This window comes from Megalopta genalis, chromosome 4 (genome assembly GCF_051020955.1).
Source record: "Megalopta genalis isolate 19385.01 chromosome 4, iyMegGena1_principal, whole genome shotgun sequence".
Taxonomy (NCBI): domain Eukaryota; kingdom Metazoa; phylum Arthropoda; class Insecta; order Hymenoptera; family Halictidae; genus Megalopta; species Megalopta genalis.
In genome coordinates this window covers 21,931,515-21,955,621 of record NC_135016.1, presented here as the reverse complement: position 1 = coordinate 21,955,621, position 24,107 = coordinate 21,931,515, and the positions used below count along the sequence as shown (strand labels likewise).

Below are 24,107 nucleotides of genomic sequence, written 5' to 3'. Positions count from 1 at the left end.
CTATACTATACTATACTATACTATACTATACTATACTATACTATACTATACTATACTATACTATACTATACTATACTATACTATACTATACTATACTATACTATACTATACTATACTATACTATACTATACTATACTATACTATACTATACTATACTATACTATACTATACTATACTATACTATACTATACTATACTATACTATACTATACTATACTATACTATACTATACTATACTATACTATACTATACTATACTATACTATACTATACTATACTATACTATACTATACTATACTATACTATACTATACTATACTATACTATACTATACTATACTATACTATACTATACTATACTATACTATACTATACTATACTATGCTATACTATACTATACTATACTATACTAATTTTGCTATTATTCGGAATGACAAGAAATTAAAAACTCTCGTATTTCAACTTTTTTTTATCCAAGCCTATAAAATAAAAATTTTAAAAAGGCCTTGCCTATCTTTCTAAGCAACAGCAAAATTAAAAAAAAGGTAGACTGGTCGCTCTATAATTTAAAAAAAAAAATCGAGTCGTTTAGTCCAGTTCTAAAAAAGTTATCGCCTTTTGAAAAGTATCCCAATATCAACGGGAGTCGCTGTGTGCAGGATATTTAGCAATTAGCTGCGAATAAAAATGTTTATGTACATTTTGCACGATCAGACGTATACCGGAAGCCTCGAGGCTCTTCGAATCCAGGGAACGACTCCTCGGCTTCGCGCCGAAGTAATCGTCCTTCTTTCCACTCTTTATCCATCTAAAATACGACGACATGTTGCATTTGCCACTTCCGACGCACAGTCACAACAATATCAGTCACATAACTTTGGACCCGGTGGCGCGTTAATTTGCGCTGCGATCCGGCAGCCTTACGCCAATCTTCTATTAAAACTATGCAAACGACGATTCGAAATGGACATGCAAGAAAATAACGTACGAACGAAATTGTCAGTTGTCGTTGAGATATGAAATGACACGCACGATTTTTTAGATCGACTGAAATAAGCAATTCGAACGATCCTAAACAAATACTTTCTCGGAACGAATAGGATTTTCTTCGAATCGCGACGACTACGAGCCGATCGACGCGAAATCCGAGGGCATCGCTTTTACATTTTTACGAGGCAACGGATAAGCTGACCGTCGCAAACATCGACTATTTTTCTTCGTGGCCTAATCGAATGAGGCTTTTGTTATTCGATGATCTTTAAATTACTTTTGAGCCGTTCAAGCAAGACTGGCGTTTCAAGGTGCACGCTGTGACCAGACGCGATAACGAGTATTTAAAATGCAGTTGCTCTTCATTTGCATTACAAGTTCAAGCTGTCCTTTTATCAGACAATCTTCTCTCCGCAACTATGTACGTACGTATGTCGAATGTATTGCGCGTAATTAATCGCGCGAAAATGTGAACAAATCGGTCGAAGGTCTAACCGTTGCGCGAAACGATGTGCTTCGATATACAGGGTGTCCCAAAAATGTCTCGTGATCCGGAAATGGGTTCCTCGGATCATTTGAAGCAACTTCTTCCTTTACAAAAATGTTCTCCGAGGCTTCGTTTACGAGTTATTAACGAAAAACAGAGACCAATAAGAATCGAGTACGGCTGACGCGAGGCGGCCGAAGCCCAGTTCCGCTCACTGGCTCGGTCGCCTCACGCTGAGCTGGGATTCGACCGCCTCGACCGCTGGCGCCGTTGGCTCGGTCGCCTCGCGCCAACTGAGCTCGCCTCTCATTGGTCACTGTTTTTCGTTAATAACTCGTTAACGGTGCCTCGGAGACAATTTTTGTGAAGGAAAAAGTTGCTTCAAATGACCCGAAGAACCCGCCACTTTCGGTTTGCGAGACATTTCTGGGACACCTTGTATTTCGTTCAACCCTTTGCACTCGAAGCCACTTTAACTCTGAATTCAAAATAGTTTTTCTAACTCACAGTATTTCCATTTTGTACGACTTAAGCGCATTTTATGTACATGTGAAATTGACTTTTATAACTCGTGCGACAATTTCGCTTTCGACAGTTTTTAAGTTATAAACAAATAACGTTAAAATTATTTTGAAATGTTACACATCAATTTAAGCGGTCGAAGTCGGAGTCACCAGTCGAGTGCAAATGGTTAATATTGCAACTGCTTTGGAAGTTTTAACGAAATCGTTCGTTCTTGTCGCAGATTAGGAAACGACGATCGAACATTTCAGATTGGACACACGGTGCATCGAATGAAGGGGATCGAACGCGTAAACACTATGCGACGACAGTTTATACGCAACTGATCTGAAACAGATGTCATCGCGACGTCGGATGTTCGATTACAAAATCATCGTATCGGCTCGGCTCGGCTCGTCGGAGAACAAATAAATCAGTATCGTTCGCGTCGGTCAAGATTGCCGGTCGCCTATCGTAAAAAGTTAATTAACTATTCATCGGAGAAGAGGTTACGCATTATATTTGTGAAAGGATAGAACGAACGCTTGAGCGACACGTTCGCTGAAACGTTAGCGACGTTGGAAGCTACGCCGCCGTCAGTTCGTTTTACGTTTTTCTGTTTTTAAATATTCACATTTCTATGTTCATTTAGCGATTGAAATTTTTATGACGAAGCAAGATTTATATCGCGTGGTTTACATTTTTGTGATTTACACGCGGAACGAGATTTTGTCCGCGTGCACAAGGATTGACGGGATCGATTAGTAAAATGACAAATGAAATTAATATATATATATAGTATATATATAATAATATAATTATAATAATAATTAATAATATTAATATATTATATATATATATATTAATATATTATATTAATATTATTAATTGTTATTATAATTATATTATTAATATACACTGATATTATTTATTATAATTATAATTATATTAATATATATTAATAGTAATATTATTCATTATAATTATGATTATATTATTAATATATATTAATATAATTGTATATATATATATATATATATATATATATATATATATATATATATATATAATGATAATATAATAATATAATATATATATATATATATATATATATATATATAATATTAATGGAATTAAAGTTCCCCGTTACAAATAATATAATAGGATAAAATTCGAGATTCGAAATAAAATAACCTATGAAATTGAATTATGCGATTCGCGCGACAGTTACACTTCTAACAGTTTCGTTGAATATAAACAAATTCGACAAAGTTGAAATTATTTTGAAACGCGACACAAAAATGTTTAATGGCGACTTTAGTAGGAGTCGCCACGCGACCGCGAAGGGTTAAAACCGCGACGCAATAGTGAAACGAACGCGCGATTTAATGCGTGTGCACCGCGCGGAATTATTCAAGCGGAAATATATATTCGATCGACGAGCGAGGCATTTCCACGATCTCAAGATTACGCGGGTGACCCTTCCCTCGTCATATTCTCGGGCAAACAATGGCCGTGATTTACACGGGTTGTCGCTTTCATGAAATGTCCAACGAAAACACAAATGCGCGGCACAGTTCGCCTCTGCGAAACTGGGTCGGCAAACGGAGGAAACCCGGAGGAGACTGTCTCAGAACGATCAACGGGGGGGCCCGAAGATTTTTATTGATATACGGACACCGAGAAGATACTCTATTCCGCCTCTTGCGTCATCGAGATACTTCAAATCGCCGCATCGATTCGAATTCTGTTGGAAAGCTATTCGGACCTTCGATTCGGAAATTTATGTCCAAATAAGGATATTATTTATATTCAATAAGAAATTTCAAGGAAAAATTACAGTAAATGGTCTTTCAAAGTTCCTTAGAAATGTGAACAAAAATACTGGTTTCCCCTTCTAACATTTTTTTATTTATTTCTGATATCGCAGAGTATTCATAACACTGCTAAATGAACAATTTTCGATTGAAACTTGTTCTTTGTGGACTTCGTTTTACATATTATTACTATGTCCGAAAACTAGGACGGTCTTTAATTTTGATATTTAAACAAAAACGATAACAATTATGGCAACAATAGTTTCACTTGGTTGGTATGAATATCATTAGAATGTAATTTCATTAATATAATTTCTTTTTGTATTTTTGAATTGCGGCGGGTAACGGGTTAAGGAAGTTTAAATTTTATATTTAAACGAAAACGATAACAATTACGGCAAAAATAGTTCTACTTGATTAGTATAAATATTATTATAATGTAATTTCTAGTTGCATTTTTTAATTGCGGCGGATAACGGGTTAAGGAAGTTTAATTGTGATATTTAAACGAAAACGATCACACACACAATTATGACGACAATAGTTCCACTTGGTTAGTATGAACATCATTAGAATGTAATTTTTTGATTGTAATTTTTTAAATGTAATTTTTTAAATGTAATTTCTTGTTGAATTTTTAAATTGCGTCGGGTAACGGGTTAAGAAAGTTTAATTTTGATACTTAAACAAACACGATAACAATTATGGCAAAAATAGTTCCACTTGGTTAGTATGAACATCATTAAAATGTAATTTCTTGTTGTATTTTTAAATTGCGTCGGGTAACGGGTTAAGGAAGTTTAATTTTGATATTTAGACAAACACGATAACAATTATGGCAAAAATAGTTCCACTTGGTTACTATGAACATCATTAGAATGTAATTTCTTGTTATATCTTTGAATTGCGTCGGCTGACGGGTTAAGGAAGAAATCCGCGACGAAGCAGCGAGAGTGTTCGCCGCGAGAGCGTCCGAAGCGTTTCAAAAGTGAAATCGTCGTTTGAAATCGACATCCGAAAAGTTTCCGTTCGCTCGACATTCCCGGCCGCGAATCGCAACTATGCGTAATTCCGTCGCGGCATATTTTCACGCTCGCATAAACGCGATACCTTTTATTTCAATTTCTAATGAACCGCTAGAAAAAAACAGAGCGCGCGCGAGAGAGAGAGAGAGAGAGAGAGAGAGAGAGAATTGCACACGTAGGAGTTGCTAATGCCGCGCTGCGAGGAGTGGGGATCCGTGAGAAGCGAGGAGTGGGGGTCGAAGACGCAACATCGCCAGGTATCATGTTTAGAGCTTACGCCGACCGGGAAAGGGAGGAGGGGGGAGGAGGGGAGGAGAGGGGCTAGCGAGAAAGAGGGGAAAAAGAGCGAAAAGGAGGATACGCCGCGAACTGCTAGCTTTCAATTTAGAAGAACCGAACAATAGAACACACAGCGTCGTCGATGAACTCGAGACATCCTCTACGGCCACGAGCCACCGTTCAGCGTCTTTTATAGCGGCGAGGAAACGAAACTCCGGGCGAGACGCGCGGTGTTTCCCGTAAATATTACGATTAGGCGGGGACCGCTCGACGAAATTAACGTCCCTTCGGCGATTCGATGGAACACGGACGATTCTGTTTAGTTGAATATTCTTATTATTTTTATTATATTCTTATTATATTATATATTATTATATTCTTATATATTCTTATTATATTATATATTATTATATAATATTATTATATTATTATATTCTTATATATTCTTATTATATTATATATTATTATATAATATTATTATATTATTATATTCTTATATATTCTTATTATATTATATATTATTATATAATATTATATATATTATATATTATTATATTATTATATTCTTATTATTATTTAGTTGAATATTCTTATTGAATGTTGAATATTCTGTTTTTCTCTGTTTTTTTCTCAGCCACGGTTTTCGGGAAAACTCGACGTCGGTGTTGCGTTTCTAAGAAGGATTTGTTCCGCTCGACCGATTAGCCTAATGCCTAATGCCTTCCGAACTGACTTAGCACTCAAGTAACCGAAGTAACTGTGACAAATATGAGCCGTTTATTTTGAAAGTGGCATAAGTCACTTTGTTTTTACGTCGATATATTTAAGGGTTTGCGTTTTAACACGTTTAAAAATATGGATGCTAACTTTCGAGAAGATTTACTTATATTTGTTATCTCAGGATACTGATATTTCAGTATAAATAATTATTTATACTGATAGTATATAAATAATTATTATACTGAATATATAGTATAAATAATTATTTATACTCTGATATCTCAGTATAAATCATTTCGTATAAACATTAAAAAATCACCACTTTTCATTACGGTAAAGTGACTTATATGCCACTTTCAAAATAAACGGCTCAAATGTTACGAAGCGAATTGTTCCGAAGTGAAACGTTCTGAGTAAAAATAACGTAACAACAACGCTGAACATTATGAACATTATGCGAATTTGGGGCGTAACTGAAGAACGATTTCGAGAAATCTGCGAATATCTTCGAATCTTAGATTCTGAACTACACTATTTCATAACTATATCAGCGATATAAAGAATGAATTAATTATTTATCAAGTATTTCGCGTTCGAAATACTCGTTTCTTCGAATTGCACGCTAATCAGTCGCGAGATGAACGTTCGCGGTGCACGTTGCAGTGAAACAAGAAAAAAAGAGTAAAAAAGAAAAACCAATTGAAATTTACAATTGTAATTAATAGCGTTTTCCCTGACCGTTCAATCGGAAGAATGTATTAATACGATTAATGTTAAGCCTTTGCACTCGAAGCCGTTACAACTGTAAATTAAAAGTTATTTTTCTGACTTATAGTATTTTCCATTTGATACGACAAAGTGCATTTTATGCATGTGAAATCGAGTCTTGTGGCGACTCGTACAACTATTAACGATTTTTTAAACCTGAACTTTGTTAATATAAATATGGATATATATATGGATATAATTAATAAATATGGATAATTATCTTGGAATGTGATATAATAATTTTAGTGATGCCTCAGAGTCACCGATCGAGTGCAAAGGGTTAATATATTTCTACTGCGGAAAACTTCCTAACGATTCGCACCGATCCTCTGTTATTTTCTATGTATATCCGTGTCATGCGAATACAATGATCGCGACGCCTGGATTTCGAGCCTTGCGCCTTGTTTTTATAATTGTTGACAATCGGCGACCGTAAAAATGAGCCGCGAGGCTTGCACAATCGTAGCTCCTCTTCCCAATTTGTTGTCCACTTTTGTGTACAATCCGAGCGTCAATTAGGGAGAGAATTTAGCAGAAGCTACAACAGTGACTCCGATTAATATTCGGACATTTTTATAGAACGCGGTAACCTTTTTAACCAGTTAGCTGTGGCGCCTCCATTTCAGAGCGCGCGCCTATATGCGTCGCGAGAATCGAGCGACGACGAGTATACTCGTCGAACACAATGTAAGCGTCGCTGTTAAAATATTGGGTCAAAAAGACGGTTTTATTTGATAAAATTAACAATTTTATTACCAAATTTACTTATTCGCTCGACGTTAACATATACCATATACATAATAAACGAAAATCCCAGGGATAATCGAACACTTATAAAAGTTAAAAATTCAAATTGCTGCTGCAGAGAGAGAGTGGTATTTAGCAAAGCAAGGAACAATATACAATGGCACTTTGCACGTCGGACACCGATACCGTGATTCTTTTCTAATTTTATTTTTATAACAATGTAAACAACTTCGTGCAGGATTCGCCTCAAAATATTCTGAACATCTTGAAATTTGAGAATATGTTTTTCTTTTCCTTAAAATTTCAATTTAAATAGCCAATGGTCGCTGCTTCTTACGCGCGACGAGTATACTCGTCGTGTCACAAAATATTGTCATATTGTAAATATACTCGTCAAACACAGCTAACTGGTTAAAACTAGAATAAACGATTTGACTTTTCTTTTAGACGATAGACTAGTGTAACGGACAATGAAGTAAACCACTTTGTTACAATTTTGCTATTTACATTGGAATGACAAAACAAAATCTCTTTATTCGAGTCTATAACGAAAATTTAAAAAAAATGCGTTTTGTAGATCTCGGTTAAATTGCACGCGTGTTGAAAATATCATTGAAATCGTTTAACGCGAAGTCAAGTTACAAGCATTGAAAGATCGTAAAAACTGCAACTTCCTAGCACTTATTACAATTATTTGTACAACTATAAAAACGAGTAACAAGGCTCGAACGATCGTATCTCTTTTTCCCAAATTTCCTAAAATCTTTTCCCCAAAACGTTACGGGTCCGCGTCGAGAATTTTGATACGCGGAACGCGGTGAACGTGAAAAAATGCATTTTCCGCACGCTCGAACAGATACGATATATGTGTACACACGATTTCCTGCGAAACGGTAATCGCGAGCGGCGCGATTAATTAGCGAAACAAGCGAAACTAGTTGCGACACACGCGCGTGATTCAGGGAGGAAAGATGCGCGCGCTTTCCTAGCACCTTCAGCGTTCCAAGTTCCGCGAGTCACTGAGTGAAAAACACTCCTTTGAGCCTGTCTTTTTCTCAGCACCGGAGTCGCATATTACCCACACGCAAATCTGCCGGTCGCATATGCATGCACACACGCGCCACCTCCCACCGAAATCCGAACGTCATATGCTGCTTTCGCGGTTATTTAAATCAAGGACTCGCCTGTATTGTCTCAGCATTATGTGTATCGGGCTAACGCTTTGGCTACCCGCGCAACAGTTACCTCGGTAGCAGAGCCCTTTGTAATCGAAGGCTTTTAACCCTTTGCACTCGCACAGCGACTCCGAGGCGCCACTAAAAATTGCTATAGAGTTATGTTTCTCTTATTGAAGCATAGATTGCGCATAAAAATGGACAATTTGGGAAGAGGAGATACGATTAATTCGCGCCTCGTTTTATAGTTACGAATTGTCGACGACTATAACAAACGAGCTGCAGAGCTCGAACAATCGTGTCTCCTCTTCCCAAATTGTCCATTTTTGTGCGCTCGATTTATAAGCTGAGTGACAATTGTGGAGAATTTCGTTACAGTAATTTCTCCCCAATTCGCGCTCAGATTGCGCACAAAAATAGACAATTTCGGAAGAGGAGATGATAACCTTGCGGCTCGTTTTTATAGTTACCGACTGTCAAGAACTATAAAAACGAAACTTAAGGCTCGAATAATCGTGTCTACTCTTCCCAAATTGTCCATTTTTGTGCGCTCGATTTATAAGCTGAGTGACAATTGTGGAGAATTTCATTACAGTAATTTCTCCCCAATTCGCGCTCAGATCGCGCACAAAAATAGACAATTTCGGAAGAGGAGATGATAACCTTGCGGCTAGTTTTTATAGTTATCGACTATCAAGAACTATAAAAACGAGCTGGAAGGCTCGAATAATCGTGTCTCCTCTTCCCAAATTGTCCATTTTTGTGCGCTCGATTTATAAGCTGAACGACAATTGTGGAGAATTTCATTACAATAATTTCTCCCCAATTCGCGCTCAGATCGCGCACAAAAATAGACAATTTTGGAAGAGGAGATGATAACCTTGCGGCTCGTTTTTATAGTTACCGACTGTCAAGAACTATAACAAACGAGCTGCAAGGCTCGAACAATCGTATCTCCTTTTCCAAATTGTCCATTTTTGTATGCAAGCTGAAGGAAAATTGGAGAGAATTTACTATAAATGGTTCGATAGCCATAAGGAATTCATTAGTGAAGTAATTCAATGGCTTGTGTAATGCAATCTAATAATTTCTCCCGGGATTAACGTAGAAATATAATTATTGACGTGTATTTAAGCGCAGCACAATTAACCAGTTACTTGTGCTTGACGAGTATACTCGTCGTGGCGAAGTGCCAGAATTTTGTATCACGACGAGTATACTCGTCGTGGCGAAGTGCCAGAATTTTGTATCACGACGAGTATACTCGTCGTGGCGTAGTGCCAGAATTTTGTATCGCGACGAGTATACTCGTCGCGCGTAGAAAATAGTAACCATTGGCTATTTTTATTTAAATTGCAAATTTTAGTGGCAACGAAAACATGTTCTCAAATTTCGAGACGTTTAGAATATTTCGAGACCGATCCTACGCGAAGGTGTTTACATTGTTAGTAAATATTTGCGAACAATTGCCTAACAAAAGTAAGCAGCGCCGCCGCCCGGCTGTGTATTCTGTTCAAGCAGCGACCGATTAAGCGCGGAGAGCAAGTCGCGGCAATTAAACATCGGCTTCCTCTTTCGCGCGACCAATACGTTTCGGAAAAGAAGGTCGCGGCCGCTGGCTATCGTTTTTCCATTACATCAGTGCCAAAGTCGACGGTCGAGTTCACGCTAATGTAATTTTGTTTTTTTCTTTGTCTCGGCTGGCTCGATGCAGTATGCAGATGCAGTTCTTTGCCCAGCTGTTTCTTGTGCAAGATTTCCGCATCGATAAAGCGTTGCTATTCTTGCTTATCGATTACGATTATTTCGCCGATCTTTGACACGAAATGTGGCAGAATAATAACGGGAACAACGTCAATTTTATTTTACAAACTTTACACTTTGTATTCCGTTCGTTTCGGCGCATATGTTTCGTTTCTTTTTCTTTTTTGAGATGCACGTATAATTTAGCTTAGTTAGCTAATTGATAACAACTAATTTATTAACATAATTTAGCTTAGTTAGCTAATTTATAACAACTAATTTATTAACATAATTTAGCTTAGTTAACTAATTTATAACAACTAATCTATTAACATAATTTAGCTTAGTTAGCTAATTGATAACAACTGATTTATTAACATAATTTAGCTTAGTTAACTAATTGATAACGACTAATTTATTAACATAATTTAGCTTAGTTAGCTAATTTATAACAACTAATCTATTAACATAATTTAGCTTAGTTAACTAATTTATAACAACTAATCTATTAACATAATTTAGCTTAGTTAGCTAATTGATAACAACTGATTTATTAACATAATTTAGCTTAGTTAGCTAATTTATAACAACTAATTTATTAACATAATTTAGCTTAGTTATCTAATTGATAACGACTAATTTATTAACATAATTTAGCTTAGTTAGCTAATTTATAACAACTAATCTGTTAACATAATTTAGCTTAGTTAACTAATTTATAACAACTAATTTATTAACATAATTTAGCTTAGTTAGCTAATTTATAACAACTAATTTATTAACATAATTTAGCTTAGTTATATAATTAGTTAGCTAATTGATAACAACCAATTTATTAGCATAATTTAGCTTAGTTAACTTAGTTAATTGTTTTAATTTCTGGTTCACTTCGATTTTTACATTATAATGGCTACATCTAGATCTCGCTTTTAATAATATTCCAATGCTAACATCGTTACAAGATTTTTGTTTGCGATCCAACAGCTTTTAACACGTGTTTCAACTTGTTTACATTTCAATTTAGCGACACGAAGTCTATCTGTAAGCGTCTGGCAGTCTTTTAACCACTCAACTGTAACGCCTTCTTTTTAGAGCGACGATTAATCGTGCGATCACGAGTATACTCGTCGAACACGGAATAAGTGTCGCTGTTAAAATATTGGATCAGAAATGTTTTATTTTATTTCGGATCGAAGAGACTAATTTTCTTTTATGAAATTAACAATTTTATTACCGACATTTACTAACATATACTACATACGTAATAAATGTAACGTCGCGTTGCACGTCGAGAACGCCAATATCGTGATTCTTTTCTAATCTTATTTTCATAACAATGTAAACACCTTCGCGTAGGATCGGTCTCGAAATATTCTAAACGTCTTGAAATTCGAGAACATGTTTTCGTTGCCACTAAAATTTGCAATTTAAATAAAAATAGTCAATGGTTACTATTTTCTACGCGCGACGAGTATACTCGTCGTGATACAAAATTCTGGCACTACGCCACGACGAGTATACTCGTCTTGATACAAAATTCTGGCACTTCGCCACGACGAGTATACTCGTCGCGATACAAAATTCTGGCACTTCGTCACGACGAGTATACTCGTCAAGCACGAGTAACTGGTTAACACGTTCCGTGCCGAGCTTTTTTTACTCGAATCTTCACACTTTGATATTTTACTAAAACTTGATGTATTACGTGCAATTATTAATTCTCGTACACATAACAACGTAACAAAAACTTATCAACGCCCATTCTTGCGGTGGAAATTGATTCTTCGGTTCTAAATTTCTTGTAAACAATTTGTTCAGTTCACTAAGTAAACATGCAAGCGTGTACCATCGATGGTACACGTGGCACGGAACGTGTTAATTGTGCTGCGCTTAAATACATGTTAATAATTATATTTCTTTTAAAATAAAAATAGCCAATGGAAGTCTATCTATAAGTGTCTGGCAGTCTTTTAATCACTCAACTGTAACACCTTCTTTTTAGAGCGATGATTAATCGAGCGATGACGAGTATACTCGTCGAACACGGAATAAGTGTCGCTGTTAAAATATTCGATCAGAAATGCTTTATTTTATTTTGAATCGAAGAGACTAATTTTCTTCAATTATTTTTCGACCTGGACTAAATGATTAAAAACTTCTTATTTTCTTCTTTCAGATGACAGTCGAACCGGTCTATCAGACGAATGCCCGGAACACCGAATCGCTTCGAATTGTCCGGGGAACGTCGCAAGAACGTTCACAATTTCCGATCGACCCCGCATCTCGCCGATGCAATTTCTGTCGGTTTGTAAATTATCCTCGTCGCGCCGCGTTGATCCGAAATTGAATGTTACGACGGGACGATGATTAATTTGCTATAAAGTTACCAGCGCGCGTCGCGGTGTACATTTTGAACGACGGTGGCAACATACGTGAATGAACGCTCCGTAATAAATTGCTGCCCGTAATTTTCTCTCCTTCGAGGGTAATAATTACGCAAAATTGATCGACCCGGCAAGCAAATATGATGCTCGATCCCGACCGGGGGCAATAAAATTTCGTGCCGGCGCAAAAAAAAAAAGACAAAAAACAAGAAGAAAGAAAAGAAAAAAAAAGGAAAAGCGAAACTGGTTTCTCAGCGTTAACGAGTCATTTGACACACAAAGCGAGGCACGCTCGGGGCCCGCGAACGACAAGTTCATTGAGAAAACGTGGAATCTCGGATCGGGCTATTCCGGACCGTGATGCGTTTATCCGGACCATAAACGATTACTATAAAAATCAAACAAACGGAATATCTGCAGGAGAAGCGTGCGGTGTACGCGACGGCGCGGCGGGCCTTAACCCTTTTAGCACCGAGCAAAGGAAGCGTACCTGGGCGAAGAATACCGGGCCGAATCGGCGAATTTGTAGAGGTTTGCGAAAATGCTCGTAAAAACCAAAGTAGGCGTGATATTTAGAAAATTCAAAAAGCAGAATATTGCGAAAGGAATGGAGAATAAATCAATACCAATGGAGTTACGATATTTGTTAAAAATCATAAGAATAACATAAGTATAAGACAATAAAAATCGTACAAAGTAATTTCTCTTTTTCAAAACGTAATTGCACATAGACAAAATCAACATGTTCAGAAATTGGTACGTAAAAAATAAATCGAAATATTCTATTGGTTTGGATATGTTCGGTGGCAAATGTGTTTAGGGCCGGGTATTTCCGAAAATAACGGGCGCGGGTTATATTGGCTATCGTTTTCAACATTTACTTTCCTGAAATTCGTGGAAGATTCACTCTGGCATATACAGACCCTCGGCACGAAACAACATAAGACATAACAAAAAGTTGATCTAATAAACATTTTTTCACTTGTGTTGCATCGAATATGAGCCATTTTAACATTTTATGAAGTTATACTTAAACACAGATCTTTTGTGATGAGTATAATAAGGCTCTAACAGAGGCGCAACGATATATCGTCGTTGGTATTTTTGGCGAGTGCACCGAACGACGATATATCGTTATTATATTTATAACAACGATATTATATTTATATTTATATATATATTATAAATATATATATTTATATTTATATATATATTTATAATATATAATATATATATTTATATATATATATAAATATAAATATAATATATTATATTATATATATATCGTTATTATATTTATATTTATATATATATATTATAAATATATATATTTATAATATATAATGTATATATTTATATATATATATATTATTATTATTATTATATTAATATATATTAATATATATTATATACATTATATATATTTATAATATATAATATATATATTTATAATATATAATATATATATATATATATATATATATATAAATATAAATATAATATATTATATTATATATATATATATCGTTATTATATTTATATTTATATATATTATTACATATATATATATATAAAAGGGTTAAACAGGCACGCGTTACGCGAGGCCCGCGCGCAGATAAAATGTTTATGGGCCCGCTTTGACTGGGCCATCGCCGTTAATTGTACAGGTAAACGCGGCCGTTCGGAATTCCCCCAAGGTCCGTAAACGCGTCGCGTCGCGTTCGCGGTGAAAGGGTCGGCGATGCTCGGACTTTATTAAAATGATCAGCGACGCCGCTCGCGTTACTAACTCCGATGTTTACACAGATGCAGTTTACGACCCCGAGCCGGCGAGACTGTTCGAGCGGACAGATTTCGAGTTTATAGCCTCCGGTGCGAGCCACGTTTTCTTCGACGATCCGACGAATCGAAGAAATCAATTTTTCGTTTATTTTCTTTTTTAACCCTTTGCACTCGAGTGTCGACTCTACGGCGCCATTAAAAAGTACTATATCGCATTACAAAATAATTTTAACATTATCAAATCGGTTTGTATGTAAAATCTGTTTTTTTCTGTAACCGTTGCGCGAGCCGCAAAATGCAGTTACATACGTGTAAAGTGCATTAAACTATATAAAATGGAAATACTATGGGTCGAAGGAACTGTTTTGAATTTCGAGTTGAAATGTCTCCGACTGCAAAGGGTTAAATGTCCCGCATCCGATCGCCGAAGAGAGATTGAAAAAATCGCGAATGCGGGTCTAATAATAATCGAAGTTACACAATCTGTGATAATCTAATACTGTAATTATAGTCCGCGAGAAATTAAAATGCAAAAATAAACGACGTATGCGTCTGTTATCGTCGTAAATTACTCTTTTAATTGCTCTATTTCTTGTTTACCAGCGCGAACAAGGAGTTATAGTTCACGGTTAAATAAATTATTATTCGCGCCGTTATAATATTATTGTCCGTGCAAAAGATATTCCTTCAGGTGTAGGTGACTCTATAATTAACTCGAATTACGATTTACAGAGACGTTCTTCGCGATAAGCATTTTATTTGTAGCGACTTCCGTTAATAATCGGACACTTTTCAAAATGTAATAACTTTTTGAGAATTCGACTAAACGACTTGAATTTGTTTTGAAATGATAGAGCGATCAGTCTACTAGACCATAATCAGAACGATTTTTTTAAATTTTGCTATTGTTTAGAATGGAGTATTTTTGAAATTTTCATTACAGGCTCGGATAAAAAAGTGAAAAGAGTCTTTTATTTTGTCTTGTAATCCCAAGTAATAGCAAAATTGTAACAAAGTAGATTGGTCATCGTTTAGTATACTAGCTCGTCTATCATCTAAAAAAAAACAAATTCAAATCGTTTACTCTAATTTTGAAAAAGTTATCGCGTCTTAAAAAGTGCTACCGAATATTAATGGAAATCACTGTGGACGCAATAGCGCAAAATTAGGGGACACCTGCTGAATCGGCGAAAGGGAAGTTAGGATAATTTTTCTCGAGTGAACGGAGGTCTTCGTCATTTTTCTTTTTTGGATCCATTTGTGCATAATGGCGGATGCGGCCGAACCATGTATTACGCGAAATGCGAAGTGACAAGGTTTTCCAGTTATAGTCGTCCGAATCGGGGAGAGAAAAGACGGAGATGCATAATCGTCGACGTCAAAACACGTATTCTCTGCTTTCAGAGATCATCCTTTTGTTCGCGGAGATACCATTGTTAGGCCGGACCAACAGCGGTTCGTTCGTTTCAAAAAGTCACGCTCTGCCGAGAGCAGAAACATACGGAACGAAGAGACGCGCCCCGGAATTTCGAGTTCTCCGGTTGGCGCGCGAGTCGATAGCCTATGCAAACGATAGATGCGGATCAAATTTTTCTTCGGATCGAGATGTTTGCGTAACACGCTGTAACATCATGTTCCATGCGACTGTTATACTCTGAAAAACTGTGCACCGATTTATCGTGACGATTTCTTCGCTCTGTGGACCGAATACAGTACTGTCTCTCTAATTGACGCTCAGATTGCACACAAAAATGGACAATTTGGGAAGAGGAGATACGATTGTTCGAGCCTCGCGGCTCCTTTTTTATAGTTATCGATTGTCAACCACTGTAAAAGCGAGGCGCAAATTGTCTTCCCAAATGTGCAATCTTTCGAAATTGTTCATTTCTGTGCACAATCCGAGTGTTAATTAGGGAGAATTAACTGTAGTGCGTTATGACTATCTGCGAGGTGGGATTAAAATTATGCTGAAAATTATTATTCACAGTATAACTAATCGCAGCATAATTTTCAGCATAATTTTCAGCATAATTTTAATCCCATCTCGCAGATAACCGTAAAAATGGACAATTTGGGAACAGATACGATTGATCGAGCCTCGCGGCTCCTTTTTTATAGTTATCGATTGTCAACAACTGTAAAAGCGAGGCGCAAATTGTCTTCCCAAATGTACAATCTTTCGAAATTGTTCATTTTTGTGCACAATCCGAGTGTCAATTAGGGAGAATTAACTGTAGTGCGTTATGACTATCTGCGAGGTGGGATTAAAATTATGCTGAAAATTATTATTCACAGTATAACTAATCGCAGCATAATTTTCAGCATAATTTTCAGCATAATTTTAATCCCATCTCGCAGATAACCGTAAAAATGGACAATTTGGGAAGAGGAGATACGATTATTCGAGCCTCGCGGCTCCTTTTTTATAGTTATCGATTGTCAACGACTGTAAAAGCGAGGCGCAAATTGTCTTCTCAAATGTGCAATCTTTTCAAATTGTCCATTTTTGTGCACAATCCGAGTGTCAATTAGGGAGAATTAACTGTAGTGCGTTATGACTACCTGCGAGGTGGGATTAAAATTATGCTGAAAATTATTATTCACAGTATAACTAATCGCAGCATAATTTTCAGCATAATTTTAATCCCATCTCGCAGATAACCGTAAAAATGGACAATTTGGGAAGAGGAGATACGATTGTTCGAGCCTCGCGGCTCCTTTTTTATAGTTATCGATTGTCAACAACTGTAAAAGCGAGGCGCAAATTGTCTTCCCAAATGTGCAATCTTTCGAAATTGTCCATTTTTGTGCACAATCCGAGTGTCAATTAGGGAGAATTAACTGTAGTGCGTTATGACTATCTGCGAGGTGGGATTAAAATTATGCTGAAAATTATTATTCACAGTATAACTAATTACGGCATAATTTTCAGCATAATTTTAATCCCATCTCGCAGATAACCGTAAAAATGGACAATTTGGGAAGAGGAGATACGATTGTTCGAGCCTCGCGGCTCCTTTTTTATAGTTATCGATTGTCAACAACTGTAAAAGCGAGGCGCAAATTGTCTTCCCAAATGTGCAATCTTTCGAAATTGTCCATTTTTGTGCACAATCCGAGTGTCAATTAGGGAGAATTAACTGTAGTGCGTTATGACTATCTGCGAGGTGGGATTAAAATTATGCTGAAAATTATTATTCACAGTATAACTAATTACGGCATAATTTTCAGCATAATTTTAATCCCATCTCGCAGATAACCGTAAAAATGGACAATTTGGGAAGAGGAGATACGATTGTTCGAGCCTCGCGGCTCCTTTTTTATAGTTATCGATTGTCAACAACTGTAAAAGCGAGGCGCAAATTGTCTTCCCAAATGTGCAATCTTTACAAATTATCCATTTTTGTGCACAATCCGAGTGTCAATTAGGGAGAATTAACTGTAGTGCGTTATGACTACCTGCGAGGTGGGATTAAAATTATGCTGAAAATTATTATTCACAGTATAACTAATCGCAGCATAATTTTCAGCATAATTTTAATCCCATCTCGCAGATAACCGTAACGAACTACCGGTAATTTCTCCCTAATTCGCACTCAGATTGCGTACAAAAATGGATAATTTGGGAAAGGGAGATACGATTACGCGACTCCTTTTTTATAGTTATCGATTGTCAATAACTATAAAAACTATCCGCAAGGTTATTATCTCTTCTTCCGAAATTGTCTATTTTTGTGCGCGATCTGAGCACGAATTGGGGAGAAATTACTGTAGTGAAATTCTCCACAATTGTCGTTCAGCTTATAAATCGAGCGCACAAAAATGGACAATTTGGGAAGAAGAGATACGATTACTCGATCCTTGCAGCTCGTTTTTATAGTAGTTGACAATTCGTGGCTATAAAAATGAACCGCAAAGCTCGAATAATCGTATCTTCGCTTCCCAAATTATCCATTTTAGTGGACAATCTGAGCGTCAGTTAGAGAGATATTACTGTAATGCGCACTGAATATGATCATGGTAAATATTGTATAGTATATGCGCGTTTCCAATGGAGAAAAAGATATGATTTCCATGCGAGTGAAATAAATAAATGAATGTAATACCTAAATTAATGAGTGTAATACCGAATAAAATAATAATTGTGAAAATATGTGACAGAATGTTTGCCGTATTATTGAAATATAACAGAGAGACTTGCCAACGCGAATTATATCATGTCAAAATCTTATCAAAAGCAAAGAGATGCCAGGTGTTTATTGGAATAAAATCAGTCTTTCTGATAATGAATCATATTTCTCCGAGTATCAATTTTCAGGATATGAACCACACGAAACATTATCCACTGAACGATTGATATTCGATACATTCAGTGAAAAGAGGTTGACGTACAGACGAGAGCATAAGAATATAGGCAAAACATGTTACACTGGCTTTCGTGTCTCGGCTCTGATTGTCGTACCGATTTAATATTTTATGAACGATTGCAGCATTCTCTTACCGTGAACAATGGTTGTATGAGAAACTATTCGATGAAGCTGTATTGGAAAGCAAAGGGAATGTACAAATGTAAATGATGAACGTGAGATAAAATTGCGAGTAAAAGTTTCATCATATCGTTCACGTTATTAATGTTATTTGATAAAACTTTTGTATTTTTGAAATGAATACTTTAATATTTATGAAGTATTTTTATTTGAGAAATTTAGAAGCACTTCTAAATCAATTGGAAGAATCTAATTTCGAAGTTTTCTGCAATCTTAAGTGAATCCGTCGTAAAGAGCGATCATCCCGTTTTAACTTGAGTTTCGAAATTTTCAGAAATTTCTGTAACATTTGATGAGACTAAATAATATTAACCCGTAGTTGGAATGCAGTGTAGGTAACACTCGATTCTTGCTAATGGATTTGAATTCGTGAAATTATGCGATACAGCAAAGGCAACAGAATTCTAGAAGCCTGACAAATTTTTCTCAAAACAATGCCACTGTATATTCTATCTAATGTTACAACCTTTATTTGTGGTTATTTTATTTTATTTTATTTTATTTTACTGTTATCCCTTAATATTCATCCTTACTGTTACTGTCTGTGGTAGGTGTCTTTATCAACTGTTACTCGCAACGATAAAACAGAGACCTTCTCTGATCGCAATCTCGCCGTCTCAGTCGGTAATAACACAGTTCAGTTTCTCGCGATCGTTGCGTCGTTAAAATGTAAAATTGCCAGCATCCAAGCTGTTGCGAACAATTCAAATAACTCACCGCTTTCCGTTTATCTTCCCCGCTAAGAGCGCTATGGCTCCTATGTCTGATGAGATCCATAACTTTGCTGACAGGATTCCTGCTACTTTCTGAACCAGCTCGAGGGCGTCCCATAATCTCCCTGCCCTCCTTGTGGTCCTTGCTCTCTTTGTGGTGATCTTTATCTGTACGTACATCTATGGACGAACTTCCATGGGAGCCTCTGTGCAATGACTGCTGTAATACAGAGAAATATACTCGTCAAATCGGTACATCAGTAAATCGGTAAGCTTGAATTACTTGCTTCAAACGAATATATATCGGTCAAATTAATTTCATTAAATCACTTTCAATTATCTTCCATTCTGACACTTTTCAATAACTATAGAGATCTATAAAAATTGTTTTTGAGATACAAAATTGAGGTCACGGTTAATAATCTTTTCTATTCTAACATCTCTCATAGGCGCCCAATTATTTGACTCTAATTAAGATCACCTTCTATAGGAATCAATTAGTTGACTCTTGTTAGGATCATTTCTTATAAGACTCTAATTACATGACTCTATGATTACATAAGCTAGGATAATTTCTCATAGGACCCTAATTTTATTACTCTAGGTGGAATCATCTTTTGTAAGACGCCGATCGTATGACTCTAAGTTAGGATTATCTCTCATAGAACTCAAATTATTTGACGTATAATTAGAACCATCTTTCACTGGACTTCAATTATTTGATTCTCATTAGGATCATCTTCCATAGCACCTTAATTGTGTAACTGTAATTAGGATCATCCCTCATAACATCTCAATCCTACGTCTCTAATGAAGATAATCTTCCATAGGAACCAATTCCATTATTCTATTTGGGATCATAATAATAATTTATATCATAGGTCTCTAGTTACGATCACCTTTTATAGAACTATACAGGGTGTCCCAAAAATTCCCCAGATCATTTGAAGCAACTTCTTCCTTTACAAAAATTTTCTCCGAGACACCGTTCACGAGATATTAACGAAAAACAGTGACCAATAAGAATCGAGTACGGTTGACGCGAGGCGGCCCAGCCAACCAGCGCGCGAAGCCCAGTTCCGCTCATTGGCTCGGTCGCCTCGCGCCAGCCGAGCTCGCCTCTCATTGGTCGCTGTTTTTCGTTAATAGCTCGTTAACGGTGCCTCGGAGAAAATTTTTGTAAAGGAAAAGGTTGCTTCAAATGACCCGAGGAACCCGCCACTTTCGGATTACGAGACATTTTTGGGACACCCTGTAGCTACACGATTCTAGTTAGGATCACAGTTTTTATGATCGAAAGCATACCTGCACAGCATTTTTCATATTCGCTATAATACTGGGCTTCCTTTTGCTAGCGTCGGACTTGCTCCTTGGCCTGAAGGCGTCGAGGAGCGCCGGTTTCCTAGTGGGGCTGGCCGTGTCATCGACAGTGCCGCCGCTTCTTCTACGTTCGACGCTGCTGCTGCGGCTGTTGCTGCGGCTGGTGGATCCAGACCGAGTGCCGGAAGCTTTCCTGCCGCCTTTGCTCGAACTCGACGAGCTCGAAGGTTCCGCCGGTTGCGGGAGCGGCGTTGACTTTCCGGAACCGGGAGCACTGCCAGATGTTGGTTTCCTGATAGTCCTCGAGTGCGAGCCCCATGTTCCTGTTGCAGAAAACAACAGATTTTTCTCAGAGAAATCATCGAAACCCGAAGCACAAGCTTTCATAAAAATTGAGAAAAAAAAACGAGAAAAGATGGATACAATTTTTCAGTATTCTGAGTTCTTGTTTTCCTTTACTGATGCTATACTAAATTCTATACTATATTCTATTACTGATTCTGTACTAAATTTAGTACAGGTGAGACCATTTTAAGCAGATCAAATATTTTGTTCAAACTGTGTAAACATACTATAGTAAATTCTTCTCAATTGTGCTTGAACTTGTAAACAAAAATGGACAATTTGGGAAGATTATTCGAGCCTTGCACCTTGTTTTTTTTATAATTATTGACAATCTGTGACTCGTAGCAGTTGGATTGAAACGGCAATTTAGATTTAAATGAATGTATGGAATTTTAATGGAATTTCAATGTTCACATAACTAAAATATCTGTTCCTCGAGAACATTTGAGCCGTTTATTTTGAAAGTGGCATAAGTCACTTTACCGTAATGAAAAGTGGTGATTTTTTAATGTTTATACGAAATTATTTTTATACTGAGATATCAGTATAAATAATTATTTATACTATTTATCTATATTAGTATAAATAATTATTTATACTATTTAGCTATATTAGTATAAATAATTATTTATACTATTTATCTATATTAGTATAAACAATTATTTATACTATTTATCTATATCAGTATAAATAATTATTTATACTATTTATCTATATCAGTATAAATAATTATTTATACTATTTATCTATATCAGTATAAATAATTATTTAGTTATTATATTTAGTTATTATGTTCAGTATAATAATTATTTAGTTATTATATTTAGTTATTATATTCAGTATAATAATTATTTATATACTATCAGTATAAATATTTATTTATACTCAAATATCAGTATCCTGAGATAACAAATACAAGTAAATCTTCTCGAAAGTTAGCATCCATATTTTTAAACGTATTAAAACGCAAACCCTTAAATATATCGACGTAAAAACAAAGTGACTTGTGCCACTTTCAAAATAAACGACTCATTTATAAAGAAAACTCCAAACTCTTTCTGCAAAGTATCCACAGGAACACAGATATTTCGTTGAACGAAACCGAAAAGTACGAACAGAACAATTTTGTTCGCAGCAGGAGGTACGGTAAACAAAATGACCTTGACACTAAATCGAATGACTATAAAAACGAGCCGCGAGGCTCGAATAATCGTACCTCCTCATTGCCTCCTCCCAAATTGCCAATTATATATTGTATACAAACCGAAGGACAATTAGGGGGAGAATTTACTATACCGCTTCTTATTGTTTACAGTAACGGAAGGTCGTCGTACCTGCTCGAGGCCTGTGACCCTGATCCTGGGACGCATGACTCAAGTTATCTGCATCCTCGGTGACGATCGTCGGCAAAGGCTGCGACCCAAGCTCCTGGAAAAGAAACGAACACCGTGTGCATCAGGTTTCATAATACACGTGCACAGACATTATCTCGTACACGAGGTAATTAGAGACATTACGCACTCGCGCACTCGCTGCGACGTCCGATCAGATATTTCACCGCGCGAACGGATATTAAGCCTACGAAATCAACAGTTTAATTCTGCGGTCGCGAGTCTCGCATGCGTTCCCGTTCACTTTCATCCGGCGACGGAAAGCCTGTGGAATCACGGAATCTATTTTCCAGAAATCGATTTCCGTTAACTGTATAAAAAAATATAAAATATTATATATAAATATATTTATATTATATTAATATATTATATTATATATTAATTATATAATTATAATATATATTATAATATATTAATTATATATTAATATATTATAATATATATAATATAATATAATATATAATATATTAATATATTATATTAATTATATATATATATAAAATATTATATAACTATATAAAATATAAAAATATAACTGCATGAAACATGCGTACATATACCGAGAGAAGACAAGAGCTACGAACAAGTCTGGAATTTCAATAATTTCCAGATCGGTAACCGATTCGCCTCAATTTGTATATACAGGGTGTCCCAAAATTATGGTTTTTCCGGGAACTGAGGGATTCCTGAGGTGATTCGGAGCAACTTTTTCCTTTACAAAAATGTTCACCGAGGCACCGTTAACGAGTTATTAACGAAAAACGCTAACCAATGAAGGGCGAGCTCGCTCGGCGCTAGGCGACCGGGCCAATGAGCGGAACCGGGCTTCGCGCGCTCGTTGGCTCGGCCGCCGCGCGCCACCCAAGCTCGCCTCTCATTGGTCACTGTTTTTCGTTAATAACTCGTAAACGAAGCCGCGGATCGCAATTTCGCAAAGGAAAAAGTTGCTTCAAATGATCTCAGGAACCTCTCATTTCTCGGAAGTACCATAATTTTCCCAACATTTAAGGCAAAGGCCCGCTAGAATAGACTAACTGATGAGCCCTCTAGCGGGTCCCGGACGAAACGTCTCCCATTCCTTTTCACCCAAACATCGTTACATCAACCATAACATCAACCATCAACCGCCAAATATAACCTTGACATAACCACCGCCAAAGACCATTTTTTACTGTACATTTTTTTCTTACTTTCTTCGGTATCCGACCAAAAATTTTCACTTCTCTCGACCAAGTTTCCTGACGGCTAAATCCGTCGAAAGAAAGTACGGATCAACGGACGCGCACGGTGCACAGGTTTACAATTGATTCCTGCCGAACCCGGCCTCGCGATTTCCGGCAAAAAGAGGCACGAATCAGTCGCGCAACGCACGATAAT

General features: G+C 36.4%; 1 protein-coding gene and 1 long non-coding RNA gene across 4 annotated transcripts in view; one reads left to right on the top strand and one right to left on the bottom strand.

Moving 5' to 3' along the window:
- SNF4Agamma (SNF4/AMP-activated protein kinase gamma subunit) overlaps positions 1-24,107 on the bottom strand; it is a 260,410-nt gene that overhangs the window by 149,172 nt on the left and 87,131 nt on the right. For 2 of the 3 annotated variants that reach the window (XM_033467828.2, XM_033467830.2), the window contains 3 exons: positions 22,674-22,767; positions 20,980-21,317; positions 19,679-19,894 (listed from right to left, as the gene is read on the bottom strand). In XM_033467828.2, the coding sequence (XP_033323719.2) occupies positions 19,679-19,894; positions 20,980-21,317; positions 22,674-22,767 (648 nt within the window). The remainder of the gene's footprint in view (positions 1-19,678; positions 19,895-20,979; positions 21,318-22,673; positions 22,768-24,107) is intronic. The other variant, XM_033467829.2, reaches the window with a different exon arrangement.
- On the top strand, positions 4,895-8,059 carry LOC143259286 (uncharacterized). The gene is made up of 2 exons (XR_013033100.1): positions 4,895-5,412; positions 5,730-8,059. It is a non-coding gene; the product is annotated as an uncharacterized LOC143259286 (long non-coding RNA).